Source organism: Carassius auratus, unplaced genomic scaffold, assembly GCF_003368295.1.
Source record: "Carassius auratus strain Wakin unplaced genomic scaffold, ASM336829v1 scaf_tig00008516, whole genome shotgun sequence".
Taxonomy (NCBI): domain Eukaryota; kingdom Metazoa; phylum Chordata; class Actinopteri; order Cypriniformes; family Cyprinidae; genus Carassius; species Carassius auratus.
Window position 1 is genome coordinate 22,009 of NW_020523947.1, and position 15,879 is coordinate 37,887.

General features: G+C 36.8%; 2 protein-coding genes and 1 pseudogene across 4 annotated transcripts in view; 1 reads left to right on the forward strand and 2 right to left on the reverse strand.

Annotated features, from left to right (window-relative positions):
- Positions 1-207: 207 nt before the first annotated feature.
- Positions 208-11,724, reverse strand: LOC113072070 (protein FAM149B1-like). Its single transcript, XM_026245209.1, has 16 exons — positions 11,275-11,724; positions 10,756-10,872; positions 10,434-10,581; positions 10,135-10,277; positions 8,831-8,947; positions 8,587-8,739; positions 8,316-8,494; positions 7,259-7,401; positions 6,205-6,273; positions 5,678-5,793; positions 4,844-5,068; positions 4,628-4,751; positions 3,903-4,028; positions 3,711-3,792; positions 3,476-3,613; positions 208-2,102 (listed from the first exon to the last, which is right to left on the reverse strand). Exons 1-16 carry the CDS (start codon positions 11,319-11,321, stop codon positions 2,035-2,037), a joined length of 1,995 nt encoding a protein of 664 aa, XP_026100994.1. The 5' UTR covers positions 11,322-11,724; the 3' UTR covers positions 208-2,034.
- An 852-nt stretch (positions 11,725-12,576) lies between these two features.
- LOC113072067 (ribosomal protein 63, mitochondrial-like) lies at positions 12,577-12,889 on the reverse strand (annotated as a pseudogene).
- An 893-nt stretch (positions 12,890-13,782) lies between these two features.
- Positions 13,783-15,879, forward strand: part of LOC113072072 (tetratricopeptide repeat protein 7B-like) — a 34,100-nt gene continuing 32,003 nt past the window's right edge. For all 3 annotated transcript variants that reach the window (XM_026245210.1, XM_026245211.1, XM_026245212.1), the window contains exons 1-2: positions 13,783-13,963; positions 15,534-15,688. In XM_026245210.1, coding sequence (XP_026100995.1) covers positions 13,843-13,963; positions 15,534-15,688 — 276 coding nt within the window. In that variant the 5' untranslated portion in view covers positions 13,783-13,842. The remainder of the gene's footprint in view (positions 13,964-15,533; positions 15,689-15,879) is intronic.

Consider the following 15,879-nt stretch of genomic DNA (forward strand, 5'->3'; position numbering starts at 1 on the left):
TTTAAAGTTCAGCAAAACTATGATGAGGATAGAATTCTAATTTCACAGCGTTTTGAACCAGGTATCTGAAATCAACATACTGTACAATACAACTGCTAGAGAATACTGAAGTTAACTATAAACTGTATAATTACTGAGATACAAACACATGAATGTACAGTACTGTTACAGTGTAAAAGACAAAAAGAAAAACACCATATTATTCGAATAATTAACTTTTATTTTTCGATTGCCATTCTCATTTTAGTTACAGAGGTAAACATTTAAGGGAAATCGTAAATAGAGCAGTGCTACACCTGCCAAGAACTGTCACCTCCACACACACACACACACACACACACACAATCACACACACTCCCATCCAGCACTGTCATCTCCACCAGACATAGAGCAGATAAACCATTATTTCCACACAGGAAATATGTCCGCTTGCAAAAGATCTGCATCCGTGTTTAATAGACCAGCGTGGTCTGTTGATCCAGGTGACATGGCTTCTTGAAATCTGCCCACTCAAATCAGCAGCAATGAAACTCTGTGGTCAGACAGCAGAATGTCTTCTGGAAATCAAGAAACCTCTGTCCAATGACAAAGAAAGTCTAGGAGTCAAATATGGCTACAACTTCTGCAACTCTAGATTGTCCTTGCTGAGCTGAGTGATGAATAGTTGGCTCTGTCTTAGAGGCGGAGGCGTTAGGCTGGGGTACGAAGAGATGTCTTCCCGTGACACCCCTTCGGTATGGCTATAGAGGAATCCATCTCTTTGATCATCAAACATTTTGATGGCCTGTACACTCATCATACATGATTTGAGCTTGATACTCTCCAGATTGAAAAACAAAAACAAAAAAAAGTTGTTTAGAAGCAATATTCACTCACTGAGATCAACACGTTAATCAAATCGGAGAAATGCAAATGTTAAGTTAGAGTCTGTACGTTTTCAATAAATGCTTTTACAGTGAAGCTGCCACATAAACATTACAGACCTGTAAGAGCCACATTTAATATCTGCCAGTAAAATGGTACGCCAAAATGAGCTTCACCAGTCAGTGTTAAATATTTAAGGATTGCCTGGCACCAAAGGAACCAAATCCACTTAATGCCAACAACAAAAAAGATACAGTACACTTATTTGAACAAACCCTGCAGTCTTTGTGTGCGTTTCTATTTATATATGTAATAATGAATAAACACCAGCCTGTCCGTCGCTTGCCAAATCTGTATGGCTTGTGGGACTTATGGCTTATTTTCTTGAAACTTGAAATCCTCTTTTCAACCGTCATTACGCAAGCTGTACAGTTGTACTGGCCCACTCTTGTATTGCAGGTGTACTTCCAGAATTTCAGTGTATTCATGTTTCCTTTTGAAAAACAGGGTCATGGTGGTTCTACACTGAATAAGACCTTGGAGTCAGTTTGAATGTTATAATGCTTTTGAAAATTACATGACCACGGAATCATGATATAAAGACTTTGAATTCTTACACACCTACGGTCCATGATAGTGGATGAAGATGGTGGAATTGCATCACAATGGAATATCCATCTAGGATATAAATAGTATAATCTTCTATAGCAGGTTCACACGATCCAACAGGGTCCTGAACACACCGGTGAGGCAACATTCAGGCAATTTAACACCCTGCTTGAACGAACCTGCATAGAAACTCCATGTAGGCTTCATTGAGCCATTTTTAGGGAAAACCAAAAGTTGTTACTCCATACAGTACAGCATGTACAGTACATCTACAGATGTAAGGGAAAGACAGTTTCCTGTATTTGGCAGCCATATAAAGCTGAATATCCAATATACAAAAATAAGGTTTTAGAAAAATTTCAAACATCAACATGAATAACGATACTTCTAATAATAACAACAGCGGTCATAAATAAAGTTCACGCCCAAACGGCGTGTTGTACAAAAGTCCAGCAGACGTATAAAGCGCCGGTCAGTACTGAAGAAAAGTTGCATCAGTGCCGAGGTGTGTTTGGTTCAAGAATGTGAGGGAGACTGTATGTGTGTGTAAGTGTGTTTGTGTTAAAGCCCTGGTCTGCTACTGCGTGCCGTCGAAGCACCTCTGTTGTGGGACCGTGCTGGAACAGACACTAGGTGTAGTAATAGAGAGAGAGAGAGACAAAGTGTGAACACTAGGTTTATGCATTTAAAGGTACTCTTATATTCTTAGTGATTCTCCTACCAAAATGATTTGAATTTTATGCTAAATCCAATCAGGTCCGTTTTTATATTCTCGATGAGTTTGTAAATACACACTCCGTATTTGTAGTACAAATGTACTGTAAGTCTGTAAAGACTATTTTTCTGTAAGGTTTAGGACGTTCCATCTTAAGAAAAAGTTTGGACTTTTTGCACTCACACATTTTAGTCAGAGTGCGGTACTTGATTAATCATAGATATTAAATAATGCATTGACAATAAATGACTTGCTTTCTACATTTCACTCTTTCATCATTATTCTTCAAGTAAAAAAATATGTAATATTGGAAAATATAAAGTACTAAGAAAGGCCAATTTGTTGAGCCCAAGCATATAAATCTTATTACAGTGCATGCAAGGCTTCTGATCTTCTGATACAGATTCCTATTATATTTTTATTTTCCACATTTTTATGCTATTAATTCAGCTGAAACAAACTTCATTTTAGGATTTGGTATCCTAATTTTGTTTATATATTCAGAGTTGACAGCAACAGCAAAATTAATATTAGCATGCTGAATTATTGTTAGCCTGCTTTCTAGTATTTCCATTATCGATTAAGTTTATGGTCAGCATGTTTTTATTGGGGTCAGTATGAATACTTTTATTTAGTAACAGTGCATTAAACGGATCAAAAGTGACAGTAAACACTTTAACATTATTACAAAATGTTTCTGTTTCAAATAAATGCTGTTCTTTAGAACTTTATATTCATCAAAGAGTCCTGAAAATCACAGTGTCCACAAAAATATTAAGCAGCACAATTGTTGATAATATGACGCTGAAGACCGAAGTACTGTCATCGCTAATGAAAATCAGCATTGGCATCACTGGAATAAATTCAATGTAAAAATACATTAAAATAGAAAATATTTATTTTAAACTGTAATGATATTTCACAGTATTGCAGTTTTTTCAGTATTTTCCGTCAAATAAATGCAACATAAGAAACTTCAAGAAAATCTTATGCACCCAAAACTACTGAACAGCACTTAATTATCAAATTTCACTGTCATCGTGACTTTTCTTTCTTATATCTATTTAACTATTTATAGCCAAATTAACACTGCAAATAAAGTTTACACAGAAAACCTACAACCGATTTTGCAAGTACTGGTGTTTCCTTCAAGAAATACAAATCTACTGTAGTTTATAATGACAAAAATACAATTATGTTTTGTTTTTCTTTCTGTACATTAATTATTGTTTACCTTTATTTTACAAAATAATGCAAAAATGCCCATTAAAACTGATTCTCACTAACCTGGGGGTGGAGCTTTAGCATTTGGCTCCTCCTCTTGCTCATTTGGGAAGTGACCAAGGGGATGATGGGAAAAAGAATCTATGAAGGAGGAGCTGCTGATGCCCAGACTGATTCCAGTCACACCAATTCCCAGAGAATCTACACACACGCACACACACCCAAATACAGTCAATGGGACAATTTATAATGTTATAATGTTCCTCTATACATCTGATGTGTGTTTGTATGCACCCACCTACACCAACAGACGCTCTGCCAGGTCGTCCCTGCCCAATGTTGTCTATTCCAGTGAATGAACGCTGATATGGGGTGTCTGACTGCAAACAAAGTTTTGCCATGATACACAGTACACAGATAAATACACATGATGAGGGTCAGGAGGAAGTTTAAAGGTCGTGTGTTGTATTCATGTGCAGGAAAGATTCACCCTAAATGTGTGTGTGGTGTTGGGTCTGGAAAACACATCGAGCAGGTGCAGTTTGTCTCGGGGTTGCAGTCCGACACTCTCATTGGTCACTGCACTGTGTGCACGACTCGAGGAGCCTCTCTGCTTCTGTAAACACACACGCTTTCATGGTTAACCAAGGTTAAACTAAGACCTCTAAATAAATAAAACACCTTTTTATTAGCTGAAATAAAATACATGTTAGCGGAAATAAAATAATAGTGACAAAGGCAATCTCTCATTTTCATTTAGTTTGAAATTAAGTACTAAATAACTAACACTGAAAGAAAAAAGAAAAAAACATATACCAGTAAACAAGTAAAAAAAAAATTACTATAAGAAAAATTAAGTCAACTAGTCAAACTTAATAGCATTTCAGTGATACTAAAATAATAGTGATGTTTTCACATGTACAGTATATAAATATGTTAAATATATTATACATAAACACATACATATACATAAATATTAGAGAACATTGATAATATTATATTTCCTGAGCAACAAATCAGTGTATGAGAATGATTCCTGAAGGATCATGTGACACTGAAGACTAGAGTAACGGCTGCTGGAAATTCAGCTTTACCATCAAAGGTATAAATTACATTTAAGATATATTTAAACAGAAAACAGTTATTTCATTGTTATTTTAATTATTCATCTAAAAACTATTAGTAATGTCAGGTTGTGTATTATATAAACAGCACCTGCGTAAGCCGTGAGTGCTGTCCGGAGTATGTGTGTTCTGTGTCTCCTGTACCAATGGGAGGGAGGAGTGTGTTTCTACTGAGATGCATTGGAGGTGAGGCCAAACGATCACCGACGGTCGTCCTGAAACACACACACACACACAGACACACACTTTTGCAGGAGAATCACTTTTTGGGAAACAGTGTACGAGTTACGATGCGTAGTGCTCTTACAATCTTGTGCCTCTAACCACCTCTTCCATGGAGCCAGTCGTGATGGGCTGTGTTACACTGGATGTCAATGGCATTAGAGTGCGAGGGGGCGGGTTCCGTCGCCGTGCCGACTGAGGGGGGCGGGTCAAAGAGGAGGTGCTTTGTTCCAGTGCACGGCGTGGTCGAGGTTTACTGGTGGGAACGACACTAGAGCCGGGACGATGAGACACTTTCTCCTCGGAGTCCCTACGGTCAGACAAATACAGAGGATCATTGAAAGATTCATTTAAAAAAAGCCATAGAAATAATCTATTCACCAATAATTTATGGAAATAGTTTGAACTGATGTTCTGCCAGAGTCTGCGGTCTGAATAAGACTAAGTACTGAAAAACAACATGGAAGACACTAAACAGTCAACAAGTCTTTCAATTGTGTTGTCTTTGCTGGTTGCATGCAAAAACAAACTATAAACCACTGTATTCGGATACACAAGCAAATATTGGTTCTTGTAAATAATTCATTTTCTATAAAAAAAAAAAGGAAATAATATTAATTCTCAATATCACTGTTTTTACAGTATTTTGGCTCAAATAAATGCAGCCTTGGTGAGTATGAGACGTCTTTCAAAAACATTAAAAATAAAATTGGAATTTCCAATATCCTGGATTTTGTATGTTTGCCTGTTTCTTCCTATGGGAGGAACTAGAGGGCTTTCTCCTATGCCTTGTTGTCTGGACAGGCAAAATATTACATCATCCGACCTCTAGTTTGGACCAATTCCTGCAACATCACAACACTAAACAACAGTGCTGAATAGTAAAGGTTGTAAAGGGTGTGTTTATTTCTTCTCCTACTGAGTTATTCGGTCCAGTGTCCCCAGGTTCCTTTGCTGCAGTGGAATACCATGTATCATGATGAGGTCATTGAGATTTTGATGAGCAACTGCCGCCCCTACAGGTACTCGACTGGACTGTGGGAAGAGAAAATCTTAAGCAAATTCATGTTTTAATATCATTGTCCTGTAATGCACAGGTCTGTATATCTCAACAATTAAAAAGAGATCGCATTCACAGCATCTGACATCCATCATCTGTACAGCATGCGACGACTTGTAAAACAAAAAGACACTGAAAAGAAACACAAAACTAAGAGTGGGAACAAGCATTATAACACCTCCACAAGATTAAAAAAATGAATGCAAGCTTAAAATAAATTCAGAGTTTACAAGGATGTTAAAAAAGTGGCCTGTAAGTTGTGTGTTAAAAAAACAAAGATTAGTGTTGAAGTTTAGGAGAAAGAGAGAGAAACCGGTCCACAGACAGAAACACTCTCTCGCTCGCCCTCTCTGATTAAATGTTGTTATCAGGGTGGAGTTACATACTGTCGATGACTTTCTCTGCTTTTTGGTTTTCCGTCTTGACTTGTGCTTTGAACCCCATGAGTTTGAGCTCTTTGGAAAGGAAATGAGGGGAGAGGATAGAAATAGAGAGGTAAAGAAAGAGAAAGAAAGAATACAGATGACAGATGGATGATTGGACAGAAAGGAAGAAACAGGGACACAGAAGAAAAGGAGGTAAAAAGTTAATGAATCAAAAGCCTGGGGAAAAGCTGAAAAGACAAATGCTGAGAGCAGTGAAATACAGCATTTGTGTGTATTTTTGTGTATGATCATATATGTAAAGACAGAGAGGACACAAAGCAGGGAAGATCTCTCCACAATGACAGCATATATACAGAATTCCCACAGCTTCAGACAAATTCATTTCTATGGCTTTTCCAGTTTTCCACAATTTTTTTACATAGTAATTTTAAAATAGAGCGCAATTTTTAGCCAATTAAATATTTTAGAGCAAAATATAAATTTTTGGGGTAGTATTTGATGCAAACCATATCCATGTTTTTTGTACTTATTTATTTTTCATTTTATTAATGCATAAAGGATGTTATCTGGTGCAGTTTCTTTAGGCTATTTCATAATTGTATTTTTATCATTTTTCCCCTTTATGATTTCATTTTAATTGTACTGTTGCATGGCAAATTCAATTTTTAAATGTACAACAATTCCAAGTTATCACAATTAATATTGCATGCATTATATATATATATATATATATATATATATATATATATATATATATATATAAAAAGCCAAATAATTTCGGAAACAGTACCTAAACTTCCCTTAAGCTTTTCAAATCAACTACTCATTCACTACAGACTACAATCAAGATTATTTTAGATTCTCGATGACTTTTCCAAGATCGTGGGAATCCTGACAATTAAATATTTTGGAGGATATCGTCAAGCAGATGGCAGGGCAAGGGAGGGTTACAGATTTCTCAAATCAGATGGGATTTCAGATGAAATCAATGCTGCATCCATCTGCCACAGAAGGAAAAGTAGGAACCCTTCTGTTCTACAAGTGCTTGACTAACCTGGGCCTGCAAGCTGTCCGCGAGCTGTTGCGTTCTGGTCTGGGACAGTGGAGGAAGCACTGTTGAGACATTGGACAGCAGCAGAAAAGGATTCTGGGTATCAGAGCAGGCAGGGCTGAGGGCCACGGTATTCTTCTCATCATCTGGTGGACAGAGACGTTCAGAGAGATTATTCTTCACTTATTCATTAAATGGCTCTTTGAAATACTTGATTCGGCCAAACGCAACACGCTGCTTTCAAAATAGTTTTGAATAATTCGGACTATAAGTCGCACCTGAGTATAAGTCGCATCAGTCCAAAAATACGTCATGATGACGAAAAAAACATATATAAGCTGCACTGGACTATAAGTTACATTCATTTAGAACCAAGAACCAAGAGAAACATTACCGTCCAGGGCGCTCTATGTCTTCAGTGTAGACTACAGGAGCACTGAGCAGCATAGAGCGCCATCTGGCGGCTGGAGAAGGTAATGTTTTCTCTTGGTTCATTTCTCTTGGTTTATGTCAAATTAATTTTGATAAATAAGACGCACCTGACTATAAGTCGCAGGACCAGCCAAACGATGAAAAAAAGTGTGACTTATAGTCCGGAAAATACGGTACACATAAACTGTATATTTCTGTATAATGTATAATTCACCTCATAACAGTATTTCATTTCTTAAATTATTTGGTGAGGTGATTAATTAGAAGGAAACTCAGGGTGAGCTTACGCTATGCCTACATCTGCGTCCTGGGTGCAAAAGTTAGTGGAAGCTAGAGATTATGGTTTATAACGTTTTGAATATGGATATAATCTTACAAAAATGCATCATTTCGCTTCAGGAGGCCTTTATTAATTCTCTGGATTGAAAGTAGAAAGTCATAAACACTTAGGATGGCTTGACAGTGAATAAATCATGGGGTGATTTTCATTTTTGCCGTGAACTATCCCTTTTAAAAAATGTTACAGACTGCAAACTTTTGAACAGTATCCCAGTATCCCAGTTCTAGTCTTACTAAACACAAACCAAAATAACCATCATTTATTCAAGTGTTTGAAAATTCCTCCTACCTGACACAAACCCCTCCCAATGCCTTCGTACAAGCTCCTCCATCCAGCCAGTGAGCTCACGCCACACGTCATCAAACAGCAGATCAAGCACCGCCTCGCGGCGACAGTGATAAGGCGAGACAGGGGGCAGCCAGCGCCTCCGCCGTCTGTTCACAAACTCACGTTCCCATTCCTCATCCCTAGATAAACACACATATTATTCATCTACAAAAACCACAGAAAAACACCAGATCAATTATATTTAACTCCCATCTGTCACACACAAACTCACAGGTCCCTGCAGTCGAAGGCCAGATACTCTTCTATCAGCCCCTCGGCTTCGATTACCCTGGGCAACTCTTGGTTACTACAGGGTGTGACACTCGGGTGGGTCACGTCCACAGAGGGCCGACACAAAACTGCCCTCCGACCCTGCACACACAACCTGCCACACACACACACACACACAGAGAGAGAGAAAATAGGGTTTATAGAACACTAATGATTTCATACACATCCACGAACCCACAGATGACTCACTCGTTAGTTTTCTCTTTGCTCTGGTCGCCACTGGAGGGATGTGTGCATGAGCTGGTGTGGCGAACCACTGGAATCCTTCATCCGTGGGACAAACCAGCTGTGTTCCAAGGATCCTGTCACACACAAATGCCCAAAACAGGTTTAATCACCAGATACTGGGCTGCCCATTAAAACTTACAATCACAATTATTTTGCTCAAAAATCCAATTCTTATTCTAGCTCGTGAAAGCATTTTTTCTTAGAACAACCATTTTTAAGTTGAAGAAGTCTTATACCTTAACCACCTGAAAAAACGCAACAAAGACAAGATTCCTCTTCCTCTTTGCCAGGTTAGAACAATTTGTTCAATTCTCATCTGTTATTCACATACATAGTGATTTGAGGAGATTATAATAATCCTGACTTCAAGGTTAGAGTTATGGTCAGAGACAGAAGAAAATGCAAACATGAGCCAGGTATTTTCTGCTGCATCTGTGGGTGTTTTACTACATCCAAACAAAAGATTTATGGAAAAAGCTTATTTATTTATGAACTTGTGTTAATATAAAGTACTTTGATATTAATGGAGCATTTGAGCATATTTTTTCACTCCTTTGCTTCTGACATTTGAATGTTTTGTTTATTTTGATAAGTGCATTAAACTGATACATATATAATTTGAAACTTATCCTGTGAAAAAAAATGTATGTGACGGACATTTTTTATTGATATTTTTTAACTCAGCATCTTCTTTGTTTTGCAAGTCATAACATTATTTTTAGTATTTTTTTAACGTTGCAGTGCTATGATATCGATGCGATTATTAAATCACGACTGTTATTACTTGAGAAATTTATTTTTAGATTTCAGCAGAATTATTGATTTTCGAAGCTTACATTTAAAGCAAAATCTGTAAAATTCCTAATACAAATTCCAATAATTCCAAATTATTTAAAACAACAAAAATTCCTTTTATTGTAGCACAAAGTGCATTTTTCAGCAAACGTTTACCAACAATACAGTTGAGACTTAAGTTTGGATTTATTACAGTTCGTCACTGAGACGGTTTCTTTGCAGATTCATTAGCAGCAAATAGCACAAACAGCACTGTAAGGGACTGTATAGCGCCTTTAAATGTCAAATGAAAATACGGATAAACAACTATCTGCAAATACTGCAGATAATTATATGCAATTAATCAAAAGATGCAGGAATCATGATCGTGATCAAAATATGATTAATCCTGCAGCACTAACCACAGACCACGAAGGCGTCACTGATGTTCACAGATCTGAGTGTGTCCATGTGTGTGAGTGTGTACCGTAGATGAGGGAATCGTGAAGCCCACTCCTGACACTCTTCCTGCAGGCCTTTGAGCTGTGTTTCACACTTCCTCTCGTACAACAGCTCTTCAATCTCTTCAAACATCTGCTGGACCTGCCTGGAGGCGGCTTTATCAAATTCCTACCGGGAAAAAAGAGATAGCGAAAGAAAGAAAAAAAGAAAGAGGGAAAGTAAAAGAGATGAATTTGAACACATTTTGAACACGCTGTGTATTGTTAAAAACAAGAACGCATATTGTGTGAACGGTCCCTTAGAATTCGAGAAGACATCACTCACATCGTAGCCCCACGAAAAGACAGAGCTGTTCTCTGTAGAGATGCCAGTTCCCGTGTAACTATGGATACCAGACCAAGACTGAGCTGTGTCATCTGTGGTGAGTGTCTGACATCCTGATCTGACGGATGACGCAGAGGACTCCTCAGACCTAGAAAGAGAGAGAGGGAGTGATTATTTCATCAATTCAAATGTCAGATTGGAAAGAATTGCAAGAATATACATATTACACTCCATAATGAGACCTTGCCCCTTTGATATATACGTTGAGACCTTGCCCCTTTGATATATACGTGTACAGACACACATTGTACCTGGAGCTCACCTGCTGAATGAGGACATGTCCTCCTGAAGATCATGCAGGAGTCTGGGATGTACACTATCATCATCTGCCTCCTCTGGAAGAGGATGCTGGTCCAGACAGCTGCGGGACGAACCACGACTACCAAAACCAGCAGAGAGAGAGAGAAAGAGGAAGAGCGTTTACTGCTTGAAGACAGAGCAACTTCTAAAATCTATATAATAATCAATCTATCTATCTATCTACCCAAGATCTATCTATCTATCTATCTATCTATCTATCTATCTATCTATCTATCTATCTATCTCCAACGATCTTTCTGACTAGCTATCATTTGACTATTTCTTTATATCTATCAATGCATTAATCGAAAACACAATGTAGTATTTGTGCAGGATTACTTGATACATATTAACAAATAAACTGTTATACTTAAACATCAGTCCACAGTAACCTAGTGAGCTGGCTTCCTAATAAACTAAGATACCAGAAATGCTGTCTAAGTAGGCAGCTTGAGATAGTGTCTGTGTGATTTCCACGCACATCTCTAGGCTGTGAGATACAGGCCGGCGGCTGTATCGTGAAATCATCCTCCTGAAGCGGTTACAGGCGCATCTCCTCCATCAAGGCTGTGATCCGACTCCGAGCCTCCTGTGTCCGGACCGGCCCGCTGCTGCTGCACCACCGCTGCTCCACCCTCATGCTTCTCCAACAGTCGGAACCACACACACTTTGATCACAGCTGTGCTGGGAGAAAATGTGAAGTACCCAGCTCTCAGCTGGTCCGATCCTGATCTATCAAACCTTGTGTGGTTGAGAGTTAAGAGTCCGCGAACATTAAACGAAAATCTGATTATTCCACCATATCGTCGACTGATTTATTAGGAAACGTTACGTGGTTTAAAAAAAAAAACAGTTGTATTCTTCATCCATCCAGGATTATCTTCTGAACAACAATAACAAGACTGTCATCATGGAGACCAAGGTGCTCGCGCCCACTGATTTGTGGGAAGTGATGTTTTCAACGTATTTTGCTATCTTGACGTATACACTGCTCTCTAGTGCATGGGAGTATTATATTTTATAAATTATTATACTATACTATACTATACTATACTATACTATATTTTATTATATGAATAAATATGGGAGGACACATAGGAGTAATTATACGTGCTAAAAAGGTCAGTATAGGTCTACCTATCTAATATTACTAATGTAAAATATTAGATTAACTAGAGCTTTCAAAGGGCCATCAAAAGGGAAGGAATAGCATCATTAAAGTATCATAAAAGTTGTCAGTACAACTCAACTCAGCCATTATTTAGTAATATTGTTATATTTAGTAATACTGTAATATTTAGAAATATCTAGTAGTACAGAGTAATTTAATAATCTGTTACATGTTCATGAAGGAATCAAAAATGTCTGATTCGGGAATAAATTATTCAGGCAAATCCAATATAGGGAAAGATTTGATTCAAAAGAATAATCAAAAGAGGGACCATTGTATTCTTCCCTTTTTTTTTCTTTTTTTTTTTTTTTTGCTGGTGTTACTTTTGACAGTTACAAATGAAGAAATTACCAACTTACAAATTTGTTTATAAGTAACTTTTGTAAGAAATAATTTACAATGTTAACATATAATTTAGCCTAGACAGTTAAGACCACATGATGAATCAAAAAACAGAAGAGGTGCCAAATGTGATGATCACATAATTTATAAACGAAGCACATATCACATATAGACTCACAATGCAGAACATTTCAAATCAAACACTAGAAGTTGTTTTCATCTGCTTGCTCTCTCCAAACATTGAGATCCATCAGTCTTTGATGTTCTGTTCAGCTGGGCCAGGTCTTCAGGATTTTCAGGTGGTTTAGTTAGTCTGCAATGTATTTGAGTTCAGGAAACTTGGCTTGGTGTGCAGCTTTGATTTGTTGCCACATCCACTTGCGCCTTCTGTGCTGCGTGGCCTTGCTCCTGTTCCTGCATCATGAACGGTCGGCTGATCCAGTGTTCATTCTCTGCTTCCTGTTCCAGGCGTTTAATCACATTGTGTCTCATCTGCCAGATGACTGCTCGCGATCGACGGTACTTTCCGATCCACTGCTTTCCTGGGATTCCCTTCCGCAAAAGAGCCAGAGTCAAGAACATCCTGCAGCCAGTGATTCTCACAAGAGTGATTCTGTGAAATGTATCACCAAGCAGTTCAGAGACAAAAATCAGGATTTACACATAAACATGCTGATATGAGGGAAATGTTATTATTCTAACAAATTAAGCAAAAAAGGTTTTTAGACGGCGATAAAAATGGCATATTCATGTTAACAATAGAAGACTGTACTGTAAACGTAGATTCTTTGAGACTATTCAGCCTTGAATTTAGAGTTTGAGTTCATATATTATAAGGAACAGTAGATATGATCTAACTTCATCATAATCTTGCATTTAAACCATAGACTGTATAAAAACAGATTTAAACTTGTTAACATTATATTTGTCTTTAATCGACTAGAAAAAGTACACTTTAATGGAAAAGAGCAAAGTAAAATAATTACATATCATATACAGCGATATGTCCATCTTTATATCTTAACACTTCAAATAACACTTTTTAACACATTGCTCTTTTCTTTTTTCCTATTCTATCTGTTTTCTTTTTATACATTATATTATTTAAAAGCCTTTGCTACCTCTACTGCGTTTAACCTGAGACTTGTTATAGCACATATCATTGCTCTTTGGATAAAAGCATCTGCTAAATGACAAAATGTAAATGTAAGTAGTTTTTTACATTAGCGAGGATAGTACACGATTATTATTGAATGTAATTATTCAGAAATATTTACTGCTGTATGTCATGATACTGCTGTATGAAATATAATTAAATGGAATAAAATAAAACAAATTAAATTCAAATAAACTTTTTTTTCATGTGAGAAAAAAAATAGTCACAATAATAGCCACGTGATAAGAATCTGTCCAATGAGAGTTTAGTCCCATGGCCCGGAAGTGTAATCCGGTTCGTGTTTTTATGCTCCGCTCCAGGTCTTTAGTGTTTCTGTGCTGCGGCTACGGTCGTGTTTTGGTCAGGAGGAGGTAGAAAGATGACAGCTAGAAAGTCCGGGTCTCGATTAGAGACTGAAATAGAGCGCTGTCGATCAGAGGGACAATGGGACAAGATAGCAGAGCTCGTGCGGCAGATGTCTGCGAAACTCATCTCAAACGGTGTGTGTGAATCCTGTTGTGTACACTTATGGCTAACGCGTTATTAGCTCGGACAGTGTGTGAGAGTCTCAGGCCTGTTGGAAAGATCCGAATCTGATTTATCTCTGTACATTTAACTACAAATTAAACAAGCCACTGAATGAATACTTTTTTTTGAAGGTGTCTAAAATGTGATATTAATACCTTGTTGGTAGTATTCTGCTCGTCTGCCCAAAGCACTTCCTGATTAGCAATCCAGTTGTGTCCATTCATCTTCATAATTTCTATAATTAATATTTCATATTCATGTAATTCATATTAAGTCTAGGAATTTATGAAGAGTTGTTGTTGACTTATTGCCTAGCGAAAGATGTAACTTAAAAATATAGGAGTCTCTTTTGCATTTGATACAGTTAAATGGTGCATATTCAAACTTGAAAATTTTCATTCAAATTAAATCACACAGATAAAGAAAACTACAAAGTAATACATAGTAAAGTATAGAATAGGACTGTATATTTACCAGATATTAGTTAAAATTTGAAGGAATTTCACATATTTAGAATTTTTTTTATTGACAGATTTCAAAATAATTTCTTAAAAAAACATAAAGTTTGTGTATTTGCATTTGTGAATGTAAAATAATAATTCATAGTAATCGGAAAGAATAAAAAAAAATATACTACAAAATTATACTTAAAAATCTGTAAATAATAATTTTAAATATTATTATAATTATTTATTAATGAATAACAATAATGTGTAGGTCATTTTAATTTTGTTTTCATAATTGTATGTATATATATATATATATATATATATATATATATATATATATATATATATATATATATATATATATATATATATATTTATTTATTTATTTATTTATGTATTTTTACAAGTAATACAATTACACAAAAAGAACATTTTACATCAGTATCATTGGTGAAAATCTGGAAGATGTATTATTTGACTGGGCTAAAATGTATAAATTATAGGAGCCTGTCCTAAAGGTTGGTTTAATGTGAATTACATCTGTGGATTAAATTGCACGTTTCCATCTTTATATTTTGCCCTGTTTATTAAAAGGTATATATTAATAGGAATTATTGATTCGTCTCATTCAAAATGATGATAGTTTTATGATGTGCATGTAAGGCAGCAGATTAAACCACACTTGATGGTTCTCAAAGCTGTGCCTGTGCGTGTGTTAAGACCTGTAAGAATGGTTTCAGGTGCAAGACTGGATTATATCAGGGCATTATTTAATGCTGTTTTCACAACCAGCACTTCCCTCTTGCCCAGTAAATGTGTTTGTGTTTTGACTTTACAGTTCAGATATATGCAGGTGGCATCTCTCCACAGTTACTTTTTCAGACAGAAGAGAAAGATGAAAGAGATAGCTCATCCAATTATGACAATTTTGCCATCATTTGCAGTGGTACATTTAAGAATGTGTGTGCATAAACTTGCTGAATGTTATTGTGATGGAATCATCGTAGTGTATGATTTGTTAACCAGTTCTGTCTGTGTGTGTGATTACATGAGTAAATTCAGGTGCCCAGACAAACCTCTGCTTCTCTTGTAGATGATCTCGGAGAGCTTCTGCTGGGGGAGGCCAAACTCCAGCAGTACCTCAAGGAAAACCCCATCAAGCAGGGATCCAGTCCCCGCGGGCCCCGACCAGTCCTCCAGGAGGTACGGAAACACTTGACGGCTGCACTTGATCGGGGAAACTTAAAGGTAAGCCTGAAAAGTCAGGATCATCACTTCTGTTTGTAACACTGTATCGGTGTGATGAAAATTAAAACGAAAACCATTAAAAAAAAATCTTTCTTGAAATAAAATAAACATTTACTGAAATAATGTCAAATATTAAATATACCGTATTTTAGCTAGTTGCCAAAGCAACATTTCTGATTTGCATTTAGTTT